The following is a 12,960-nucleotide window of genomic DNA, read 5'->3' as shown; positions in this document are numbered from 1 at the left end:
CTGGAAGGAAGGAACCTGAAATTTTTGAAAAATGACCCCCAAGATTGGCCTGTGATATATTTTTCTTGAATGAGGAGAGACGCAGAAGGGCCCTGCTCACTGTGGGCAGTGCTACCTCTGGGCTGGGCATCCTGGGAAGGGAGCAAGGCGGAGTAAGCCATGAGAGACAAGTCAGTAAGCAATACCTGTCTATGGCCTGTGTATGCATCAGCTCCTGTCTCCAGGTTCCTCCAGTCTGAGTTCCTGCCCTGTCTCGCAGTGGTTATGGACTGTGATGTGGAACTGTAAGGTACAAGAAGCCCTTTCCTCCCCAGGTTGCTCCTGGTCACGGGTTTTATCCCAGCAGTAAAAACCTAACTAAGATACAGAGTTATAGAAGCGTGGGAGCCATGTGGGTGCTGGGAATTGAACTGGGTCCTCTGCAAGAACAGTCAGTGCTCTTAACCTCGGCGCCATCTCTCCAGCCCTCTCCCTCTTTTTGAGACAGGCTCTCCCTGTGTAGCCATGGCTGGCCTAAAAGTTATCATCTAGACCAGGCTGGCCTCAAAATCACAGGGATCCACTTGCCTTTGCCTCCCAAGTGCAGAGATTATGAGCTAAAAACATTACTTTTAGGAAGACTGAACTCTAACAGTGAACTCTCAGTTACACACTGATGGTAGCCTTCTAGAGATGCCAGGGCCTAACAGCTGGAACTACCATCTTACTGTTTCTCCTGCCTTCATTTTAGTTACCTAGTCTTATTTTTTCACTTATGCTCCCAAGAACAAACCTAGGGCTCTACGGATGATTTATGTCTAATGGACAATACAGGGTTCTAAGTTTTAAAATTAAATGTATTACTTACTATGTGTGATTGTGTGCAAGTGTGTGTGGTGATATATTATTTATGATTTATTAAATCTTGCTTTAGGATTCAGAAAAGCAAGTCAGCCTCAAGCTATAAGATCAGGCAATGGTGACACACCAGCAGTCAGAAGCTAGGAGGTAGTGGTACACACTTTAATCCTAGGACTCAGGATTAAGAAGTAGACAGAATTCTGTGAGACCAAGACCACCCAGATCTACACAAGATCGATCCAGTCCTAAAGAGAAACAGCTCACACAAAGACGATCTCAGCACCTGGATCACACCCTTTAATCCAGCACTAGAGGGTTATAAAGACAGGAGCAGGGTCTTCAGTAGTCAGATCAGACGTTCATTCTCCAGCCACATTGAAGATAGGAAGACACTCAAGTCCCAGGATTCTCAGCCACGCTGAGGAGAGGTTACAGTCTGAGATTTAATGGAGGCAGGATCGCCTTTCAGTCTGAGCTAGTGACCAAGTGAACAATCTCACCACTCCAATAATCCAAATTTTCTGACACTGAAGTATCAGTTACAATTTACTGGATAGGAATAAATACAATTCCCCAAATTCTTATTTGGTTTTTAGACTCTGATTTGTCCTAAGTGAATGAAAAAGTAAATTAGAATCCCACATCTGCTTTCAGGACAACCTGGTGTATGCTAGTAGCATTGTGTACCTGGAGAAAGTATTTCTACATATTTCTTACATAGATGATTCCTCCTGTTATCTCTCTATTTCTAGGTCACCAGGTCCATCCTGGTTAGGTTGTCTGTTCTCTTATGATTCTGATACAATCTTCTCACCTTTGTTTTTTAACCAACATTATTTTTACCTTATGTGAACAAACTTTTTCCAAAGAAACAGAGAGAGACTGAGTCATAATCAGTATGATGTGTTCCAAGATTTTTTAGTTAATTCAAAATGAGGGATTAAGCAAAAAGAAAAAGACAATGTGAGGATGTTAAAAACAGCATCATAAGGAAGGGGTACTGTGCTGCTCTGAACAAGGCAGAAAGTACAGGAGAGTGAAAGGTTCAGGCTTTACGCGGGCCTGCCCCGATACCTGGGAGAATGCACTCAGGCAGCACTCTGGCCAGCCCAGGGTTCCATGAGTACAGCCTGCTGCGGAGATGCAAAGACCCCTCTAAGAGTCAGTCCCGCCCACTTACGCTCTCTAATCTCTCTCATCTTCTCTTCCCTTACCTTACTCTCTCTCCCATGTCTGTCTCCCCTTCAGTCTCGCTATAATAAACATGGTTAATGTGCTCTCCATGGCTTGTGCTCCGTCTATAGCGCCGGTTCCTGTTTCCTGCAACACTTTCTTTTTCCTTTTTCTAATTTCTAATCTTAAGCAAAATAACAACAGGAAAGGATCACTACCAAAAAACTAACTCCTCAGGGTACCTTACCCCATCCTAAGATTCCCATCCCCTACCTCAGCCCTATATAAGTTCCTGCCTGTTGGAATAAACTGAGATCCTGCTCCACAAGTCTCCCCACTCAGTGTGTGCTTTCTCCCCGGTAACTAAGGGGGAGAGTCTGAGTCATGGACACTGACCGTCCTGCTCAGCCCTGGGAAGAGACCAGCTGGACCAGCCCTTCCCCAGCTCTACCTGCAGGAGGATCCGGCAGCAAACCAAACTTGGGTCCTCTGTAAGAACAGCACTGTTTCTAACTATTGAGATATCTCTCCAGCCTCTGACACTATTGCTAAAACCAAGACAGGCAGCTTAGGTAAAACCTACACCACACACATACATCTCTGAACAAAACAACAGCAGTTTATATAAGGTCATAAAATATGCATATATAGAGTGACTACGAGTAAAAATGAAAGAATTGTTGGGTGAGGAAAATCGAAAATGGGAGTTATTCCTCAGCTTACAAAGGTAAACACAAACACCAGACACCAATAGTGGCATGAATTCCTGAGAGCACCCTTTGAAAAGATAGAAAATTGATATAAAAAGGAGAGAAACTATATCTTTACTAAGAATTAAATAAATAGAAAAAAAGAGAAGTAGATGTTTAAATCAGTATTTCCCTACTTCTGATGAAGGACCAGATTTTCTTCATTTCGCATCTATGGCAGACTGACATCTGGTAAGATAAAATAAAAATGGGGGCTGGGGCCAGGGGGTGAGTGGCGCACACCTTAATCCTAGCACTGAGGAGGCAGAGGCAGGTAGATCACTGTAAGTTCAAGACCAGCCTGGTCTACAAGAGTAGTTCCAGGACAGCCTCCAAAGCCACAGAGAACCCCCCCCCAAAAAAAGCCAAAATAAAAACATTTAAAAATGGGAGGCTTGGAATATAGTTTCATGGTAGAATATGAGTTTAATATGCTCATGGTGGGCTTGGGTTCAATCCACATCAACAAAATAAACAAGCAAGCAAAGAAACAAACCTCAAATAAATTCCTAAACATGATCTTTGAATGCTGCCAGGATGATAAATTCGAACAGTCTCACCCCACATTAAGTGTCTTATTCCCTCACAGACCTGCAATAGAATCCACAGGAAATACCTTAAGAACTGACTGAAATGAAGAGTGAGAGGGGGGGTCAGCTGTACTCCATCAACTCCACTGCAGGCTCTCTGACAATATATAAAAGTTGTATATCTAAGAAAAGATTAATAACTGCCACCTTCCTTTGTGAAGTAATAACGGACTTACTGCTCAGATTTCCCTAATTTGTCTTCTATTTTCTCAGGAGTACAAAGAAATAAAGCAAAACTGAATTATTCGGACTTCTTGTTTGCTTTTGGTTTTCCAGACAAGGTTTCTCAGTGTAACCCTGGCTGTCCTCAAACTCAGAGATCCACCTGCCTCTGTCTCCAGAGTGCTGGGCTTAAAGGTGTGAGACACTGCTGGCTGGCCAATTAATACAGATTTTGTTAAAGATTCTTTTTAAGATTGTATTAGATTAAACAAAGGATTGTTTTTAAATACCTAAGAAGTAGAGTAATAAAAATGTCAGTAAATATTTGGAAGTAAGACTTTGGGCTCATAGTATACTTTGGGGAAATACCTACAACTTGGAAAACAATTTGTCTATAAAATAACATTCAAGAAATGAAAAGTAACTATTAAATAGACTTTAGAAAAGCAGAAGAAAACCTATGACAGTATCATAACAAGTTGAATGCAGTGAAGTTTACAGTATTAAAAGGATATGCTTTGGTTCTTTTAAGAGAGATATCTTCAGCCTCATGTCTCCAGTTCCAGAAAGAGTTTAAAAACCACTTGATTGTATCCACTGCAAAAAGAAAAAGAAAACATATAGCAGCATTAACAATTGGGTGCGCGCGCACACACACACACACACACACACGAGTACACACACACATACACAAGCATCCTTTGCATCCCAAGGAACACAACAGCACCTTCAATCCCTCTAATATAAATACATGGGGAGAGGAGGAAAACTAGTGGCTATGACAATAAGGTCAAGAATTGACGGCACCCTTCAGTCAGCACCCAGGGTTCTCCTAACATGCAACAGGCCTACTGTTCCAGAACACCACTAAATCAATCTGTTTGAGACTGGAGAGATGGCCCAGCAGTAAGGAGTATGCACTGCTCTTGTAGGGGACCCAGGTTCAGATTCCTGAGCCTTGTGCTGGTGGCTCACAGCCACCTGTCACTCCAGGCTCCAGAAGATCCTGTCACCTTTGAGGGCATTTGTACTAACATGCACATACCCCACACAAATATGCACAATACAAACTAAAAAAGAAATCTGAATAGATAAGGAATTCCCAGGACCAGCAAGATGGCTCAGCGGGAACAGGTGCCTGTTGCCAAGTCTGACAACCTGAGTTCGATACCCAGGACCAACTCCTACAAGTTGTCCTCCAACCTCCACATGTATGTCATATACATACATAATTACATACATATACATAAATGCACACATACAATGAACAAATGAACCATTAAAAAAAGAATTTCCAAAGGCTGCCCTAAGACCAAATTAAAACATTTGGCAAACCAGGAAACCCTCAATCATAGCTCAGTTTTGATCCCATCTAATGAATATATCAGTTAAATTCTAAGACTAAGATATTTTTAAGTGCCTTAAATCTGTAATATGGAAACAATACAGTATTATCCACCATGTAGTTCAATCTGGGGCTTACAATCTATTGTGGGGGGAAAAAACGGCCTAATGGCTACACCTAACACTGTAAGAACAACTGATTTACGTAAGGACAAGGTGATAAATTATTTTGGAAGCCATGCAAGCTGGGTGTGGGGGTGCTACTACTTGGAAGAATGAGGCAAGAAGGCTGCTTAAACCCATGAGCAAGGCCAACATCGCAGTATAATGAAACACCACCTCAAGAAATTTTTAAGTTGAGCAAATACAGCATGTAACTGGGCATTGTGGTACACATCTTTAATCCCAGTACTTGGGAGGCAGAGGCAGGTGGGAACTCTATGAGTTTAAGGCCAGCTTAGTCTACACAGTGAGTTCCAGGACTACAAGGGCTACATAATAGAAAGAACCTGTCCAAAACAAACAAACAAAACAAAAACCAGCACATAATTATTAAATGAAATTTTAAAAACATAATAAACACACTCCAAATAAATACATCTTTAATGAAAGGTTCAGGCATTACACTGGCCAGGCCAGTTACCTGGCAGAACGCACTCAGGCAGCACTCTGGCCAGCCCAAAGTTCCATGAGAACCAGTCTGTACGCAGGTGCAAAGGACCCCTTTAAAGGACAGACCCCCTGCCCACTTACACACTCTCTGTCATCCTCTCTCTCATCATCTCCTCTCTCATCATCTCTTCTCTCTCATCTTCCTCTCTCCCTCTGTCATGTCTGTCTCTCCCCTTTCGGTCTCGCTATAATCAACTATGATTAATATGCTCTCCATGGCTTGTGCTCCATCTATCATGCCTGTCCTGGTTCCCTAATTAATTAAAGGATCAACATAAAGAAAACCCTAAGTTGTCTGAGTCCAATTTACATTTATATTCTTTTTGAGTAGTATCACTAGACAATACAGAAAACAAAAATCCAAGTGAGAATGTAATTGAAAGGGGTGAAAATCTCTTTACCAGGTCTAAAATTACAGGGAACTACATCAAAGGAGGTGCTGACTAGAGATTAAAAAATAATCACGGGGCTCACTGAGATCATTTCTCGCCCCTGAATTCAGGAGGTCTTCTGGAGAGACAAGGTGTAAAGCACTCAGCACTTCTCTTTTTGGGTGATTTCTCTTAAACTTTAAAAGTACAAAACTATATGTGGCGTAGACAGGAACAAATATGACTTCAGGCACACTTCATAGGCTCATTTTTGGTACTAAGTGTGGCTATATATTGTTTATTATTTTTGAAGATCAAAAGAGCAAAGCAGGCACACTAGTTAGCTATAGGAACTAGGTGGTGGTGGAGCACATCTTTAATCCCAGGACTCAGGATTAAAAGCAGAAGGATCTATGAGTCCAAGACCACCCTGGGCTACCTGAGTGATTTAGAGCTCACGCCTTTAATCCCAGGATTTGACAGGTATAAAAGGTAAAGGCATTCAGTCTGAGAGTTAGTTTCTAGCTACGCTGAGGAGAGCATAGCAGTCTGAGTGAATCTGGAGCAGTGAAGTCGGGAGCAGTCTGAGGGCATAGGCAGAGGTAAGAGCTAGTGGCCGGCTGCTTTGCTTTTCTTATCTTCAGCTTGAAGCTTGAACCCCAATATCAGTCTCTGGGTCTTTTATTTTTTATGTAACAACTACCTTCCTCAAAAATCCTTCCTTCCTTCCATCAGACCCTTCCAACTAGAATTAATCCCAAAGATGCCAGGAGAAAGACCACCAACCCAAATCATCATGGCCACATTAATCAAAGCAAGCAATTAATTAAAGCAAGCTTTTTTTATTCATGTACATTGGTTGTCTCCCCCTAAAGGCAGGGTTCAAGAGGTCATCACTGGCTATGGGGAAGATAAGAGCTTTTTACAGCTCAGAAGCAGAGTTGCAAGACAGTCAACACAACTTTTGAACCCAGACATGGTTGTCATTTCCTGAACACGCAGTAGGACCATTTGTAGTTAAGGTGGGGCATAGCTTGATCCTTGAGAAACATATTTAATCATAAGGAGAAATGAGCCTATTTGTCCTTACTACAAGACAGCTTCTAAACATAACATGGAGGCAGGCTGGTTCATCACTAGGAGTCAGAAAAGAGGGAATAACACTTTATAAAGACCTGGTTCTTCACATTAATTCAGATTAAAATAAATGCAAAGCATTACAGAATTCTTGCTGCTTCTGGAATTGACAAACCATGGATAACGACCAGAAACCCAAAAGATATTTGAAATGGTGAAATTCAATTATGTCCATAATAATTAAGATACTTCTTCACCAGAAGGAATCAAAATTTACACAGTAAAAGCAGTATGTTTTTGTTAATGGTTCACCAGCCATTCAGAAATCTGGTGCCAAAGAGTTAAATAAGAATGACAACCTAATGCTGGGAACAACTTTCCCTACATATTCCACTTAGCTGAAATCATCTGCGTGAAACACACGCACATTTTGATACAGTATTGAACAAGAAAATATAGGAAATTAATATCTGTGCAGAACAGCCTGAATGTTACATTGAGGTATTTTTATCTGCCCATGTGTGGTGGTTAATTCCATAGTCAACTTGGCTGGATTAAGGACCACCGAGGGCAGAAATGAGGCACTCCTAAAGGTGTGCCTGTGAGGATGTTTCATTAGGTTTAACTGAGGAAGGAAGTCCTACCCTGAATGTAGGCTTGTGGCACCTTGTGGCTTGGATCCAAGATTGGCTAAAAAAAAGTTGGAGAAAGTCAAATGAATGCTGCACTCCCCTTTCTGTGTCCTGCCAGTGGTGCACAAAGCTGCTCTGCCCTCAGTCAAGTCAATGCACTCCATCACGGTCTCTGATCACGGTCTCTGATCACGGTCTCCCGATCACGAGGAGTTCTGATCACGGTCTCCCGATCACGAGGAGTGCTTTCCTTTATTACGCAGGCATCTGACCAAGCACTGGTGTCTGGTAGTGGGTCAGGGAAGCAGTAGAGAATTTCTAGAACACAAAGCTAAACCTACACAGGAAACAGAACAACAGCAATGCTCTTTGTGTTCCTTTGATGCTGAAATCATTTACAAGTTGTTGGTGCAGTGTGGGTGGACATTTATAAGGCTTGAGAAAGAATAAAATGTGTTTATCATAATTTGACAGTACCAGGTAGGGGTGGTGGCACATGCTTGTAATCCCAGCATTTAAAATGTTAAAGCAGTAGATAAGTTTCAAACTGATCTAAATTAGACATCAAGACCTCATGTCAAAACAAAATAAACAAAAAAATCCAAGTTCAACAACACCACAGTAATGCCCAACCTTGTCACTCCACAGCGGCATCACAGCCAAAGCCACCATCATCCCTGCCTCTACTGTTGCAGGCCAGCCGGAACTCATCATTATGTCCCCGATCTTATCCCTTGAGAGCCTTCTAAACACACTAGTCACAATGCTTTGAAGGTTACCTCAAAACACAAAAACAGGAGTGACAGCACTAGCAGGCAGTCAGAAAGGGAGCAGGGTCTTGGAAAGTCAAGCTTCCATTTTCTTCTAGAAGACTTGAGGACTGAGCACAGGGTGTATGGCTGAAGACATGATATGTCCTGACCTACAACATTTGTTTTTTTTGGGGGGTGGGGTGGGGAGTGAGATAGGGTTTCTCTGTGTCACAGCCATAGTTGTCCTGGAACTCGATCTGTAGACCAGGCCGGCCTTGACTCACAGAGATCCGCCTGCCTCTGCCTCCCAAGTGCTGGGATTAAAGACATGGGCTACCATAGTCTGGCTACAATGTTTGTTTTTTGTTTTTTGTCTTTTTTTAACTTATTTGCATCATACTCTAGGTGAGTTTATCTGAACTGAGTTCTATAAAGGTGACTATGGATTCCACTCAAAAAACAATGGGAGCAGGGGAGATGAAAAGGACTGGGAGTCAGAAAACAGATAGGATTTCAATAATCCAGAAGGCAAAGCAAGTGTTTAACTAGAAAGATCTCCCAAAAGCTGATCCCAGTGATGGTTAATATTATATGTCAACTTGGCTAGACAGCAGTGTTTTTCATTTTTATTTTTTTTTAACAAACACTAATCAAATTGTTGGAAAGGTACTTTTAACAAATGATAGCATCTACCATCACCTTTTAAAAAGTTAAACATATTCTTTTGCGTATGTGACTGAACTTAATCCAATCAGTTAATGAAGCCCTTAAGACCAAGAACAGAAGGGATTTGACTCTGTATTGTAACACAGATCAACAGTTTCCATCCTTTGGAATCAAATGTGTACCATAAACTTTACTTCAACTTCCAACCCACTAGACATTGTCCTATGGATTCTAAGTTCCACAACCACAAGTGGCAGTTAGGTGGGTAGATAAGGAGTGTGTGTGTGTGTGTGTGTGTGTGTGTGTGTGTGTGTGTGGTGTTGCAAAAGTAGACATGTATGCAAATGAAAGGAAACTGGATAGTAGCTATGAAAGACCTTTAATTTAAGATACTATTCACTATGCTTGAAGGCAAAAAGCAACACAAAAACCACCAGAGAAGAATAGAAACAGGGTGACTATGAGAGCATGATCTCCTTTAACAGTATTTAATCAGGGATGTTGAAAATGGATATGATCTAAGTGTGAAATTACACAAATACCACAGAGGCTCATATGCTTGAATCCCTGGTCCCCAGTTTGTGACACTGGAGGGTAAGGAAACCTTATGTAGGGGCCTTGGTGGAGGAAAAGGCCACTGGAGCAAGTTTTGAGGGTTACAGCCCCGGCTTTACTTCTCCATGTCCATGCCATCACGAACGTTCTCTGTTGTGACTGACGGCTGCCATGATGGCCACTTAACAGACTACAGCCTCTGAGCCACACAGTCAAAAGAGACTCTTCCCCTCCAGTCGCCTCTCCCAGATATTTGTTCACAGCAACGAGAAACTGAAATTAACATACGATACTTCTATTTTTTACATTTATGTATGTTATTTGTATGAATGCTATGTCTATACACACGTATGTGCACAATGTGTGTGTCCATGGAAGTAAGAAGGCGGATTGGATCCCTGAAACTGGAGTTACAGACAAGAACTACCATGTAAATGCCGGGAACCAGGTTCTCCACAAGAGCAGCGAGCGCTCTTAACAAGTGCCGTCTCTCCAGGGCCAGGCATTTCTATTTTAATAGACTTACAGTTCATAAATACATAACATGGTAAATGGGCAATGAAAAGCATAAAGTAATGCCTAGCCTCAAATACAATTAAATGACAAGATAGGTTTTTGGTTTGTTTTTTGTTTGGTTTTGTTTGTTTTGAGACAGGGTCTCACTATGTAGCCTTGGCTGTCCTGAAACATACTATGTAGACCAGGCTGACCTCATACTCACATATTTCTACCTGCCTCTGCCTCCTGAGTGCTGGGATCAAAGGTGTGTGACACCATACCCAACTAAGATAGCATTTTCTATTATCCAGGTAGACAAAGGAACATGCCCAGAATTCAGGGCTGATTAAACAATTTTATATCTGTCCAAGAGCAAGTATATGTCCTATGTTTGGGAAATTCCCTACGTTGAGTCTTATTAAGGGAAGGAGGGAGGGAGGGAGGGAGGGAGGGAGGGGGGGGATGAAGGAAGGCAGGATGGGACAGAGGGAGGGAGAGAGGGAGGGATGAAGGAAGGGAGGATGGGACAGAGGGAGGGAGGGAGGGAGGGAAGGAGGGAGGGAGGGAGGGAGGGAGGGAGGGAGGGAGGGAGGGAGGGAGGTCTATTTCCATTCTAGCTCTTCTTATAGCTGAGACACAGATACACTGACTTTGCTAATATACTATACATGCCTTATTTTGAATTAGAGGTACTGACTCAAAGAAGGAGATACAGTAGAAGGAATACACTCTAGGAAGAACACCTAGTTGAAGAATTTACTATATACATATAAGACATATAGGTAGCTGGGCGTTGGTGGCGCACACCTTTAATCCCAGCACTCGGGAGGCAGAGACAGGTGGATCTCTGTGAGTTCGAGGCCAGCCTGGTCTACAGAGCGAGTTCCAGGACGGCCTCTAAAACAATACAGAGAAACCCTGTCTTGAAAAACCAAAAAGGAAGAAGGAGGAGGAGGAGGAGGAGGGGGAGGAGGAGGAGGAGGAGGAGGAGGAGGAGGAGGAGGAAGAAAGAAAGAAAGAAAGAAAGAAAGAAAGAAAGAAAGAAAGAAAGAAAGAACGAACAGTGGTAGGGTCGGCTGGCTTATATAACTTTTTAGTTATAGGAGACAATATTTTTTTTATCAAGGCAATTTCGATTGTGTCATCTTGTAATCTTAGCAGGCCTGAGACTAAAGATGGTATTTCATCAACATGATTGTTCTGGTGGTGCTATTCTGTTATTTAAACGATAAAACTCTAATATGTTTATTCCTGTTCCATTATTTTGTTTTGTTTTTGCTTCTGTTTCTGAGAACTCATTGGGTAGACCAGACCGATCTTGAACTCAAAAGAGATCCACCTGCTTCTGCCCTGAGTGATAGAATTTAAGGTCTAGACAACCACACCCAAACTTTTGTTTTGTTTTTCGAGATAGAATCTCAAAGAAGTCCAGGCTAGCCTTAAAGCAACTGTGTAAAATAATCTGGAATTTATTTATTCCCGTCTTTCTACCTGAGTGCTAGCATTACAGGAGTATGCTATCCATAATGGGTTGGTTTTGTTGTTGTTGTTGTTTTATTTCATGTGCATTGGTGTTTTTGCCTGCATGTATGTCTATATGAAGGTGTTGGATACCCTGGATGATAACCTGGACTTGGAGTTACAGACAGTTGTGAGCTGCCATGTGGGTACTAGGAACTGAACACCAGTCCTCTGGCAGAGCAGCCAGTGCTCTTAACCACTGAGCCATCTTCCCAGCCCCCCATTATGGGTTTTATTCAGTGCTGAGAATCAAAGTCAGGGTCTCTTAATCACTTTACCAACTAAGCCTACATTGCCAATCCCTGAATGTCTTACTTCATCATGTTCATAATCAGACTTACGCTACTCTGTAGGTGTTCTGTTGTAGCTTTTCTTCATTATGTAACTTAATTTTGGCTGTTATGAAAATGTTTATGCTGTCACAAATTATGATGCTTGACTCTAATCCCAGAACTACTAAGGAGGTGAAGGAAAGAAGATTAGAAATTCAAAGCCAGCCTAAACTACATAGTTAATTCAAGGCCAGCCTGAGCTATATGAGACCCTGTTTCAAAAAAAAGAAGGAAAAAAATATTTGTTCTGAAAGGGCATGGGTAAATTTCAATTAAATTTGACATTGTCATTACATAAACTGATTTATTGAAAACCACTTTTTTTACATTAACTGTTAAAACTTTCCATATTGACAGGAATCATCCAAACTAGTAAAACTAGTATTTATAGTCTTCCTGTTACCTCTTCACTAATTCAAAGACTCACAAAGAGCAGTATTTGACTGTGTGCAAGGGCTTATACTCTTAACCACCAAAACCTATAAAAGGAATATTGTCTAAAATAAGTTCTTTCTTTTCTATTGCATAAGCACTCCTTCCTCCCCTACCACATGAAAGACTATTTAATATCAACCTAACTAAAGCTATTACTGCTCTCTTTTCCTAGGACATAACCCACTCCCACTCCAGTACTTGTTGATAACTTTTTTCCTTATCCTCGTTCTACTTCCCCAACCCACCCCCCACACACACACACTGTATAGCACTGGCTCTAACTAACTCACTGTGTGGACCAGGCTGGTCTAAACTCATAGCAAACCTCCTGCCTCATCTCCCAAGTGCTTGGATTACAGAAATAGCCACCGTACACAGCTTATAGCCATCCTCTAGACTTGCCTTTCGAGATCCTTCATAAGCTACTCTTCCTCTAGTTTGGTACGGCATTATTGATACTTAGCACACACTTTAAATGTCGTCACAGAGGTAACATCAATTACAAGCAACTCGATGGGATAGACATTGTCTGTTGATTTTTACAAACAAACACTCCCAGAGACACTTTATGAGTAAATTGCCCAATCATAT

General features: G+C 41.8%; 1 protein-coding gene across 2 annotated transcripts in view; it reads right to left on the bottom strand.

The window, feature by feature from the left end:
• Positions 1–12,960, bottom strand: part of Ift80 (intraflagellar transport 80) — a 116,846-nt gene that overhangs the window by 102,102 nt on the left and 1,784 nt on the right. The window contains exon 2 of one of the 2 annotated variants that reach the window (XM_040752654.1): positions 4,030–4,111. In XM_040752654.1, the coding sequence (XP_040608588.1) occupies positions 4,030–4,066 (37 nt within the window). In that variant the 5' untranslated portion in view covers positions 4,067–4,111. Of the gene's footprint in view, positions 1–3,258; positions 3,327–4,029; positions 4,112–12,960 lie in introns of those variants that run through there. The other variant, XM_040752655.1, reaches the window with a different exon arrangement.

This window comes from Mesocricetus auratus, unplaced genomic scaffold (genome assembly GCF_017639785.1).
Source record: "Mesocricetus auratus isolate SY011 unplaced genomic scaffold, BCM_Maur_2.0 Super-Scaffold_100009, whole genome shotgun sequence".
NCBI lineage: Eukaryota > Metazoa > Chordata > Mammalia > Rodentia > Cricetidae > Mesocricetus > Mesocricetus auratus.
Note: the sequence above shows the minus strand (reverse complement) of the source record. Positions and strands in the feature narration are given on the sequence as shown.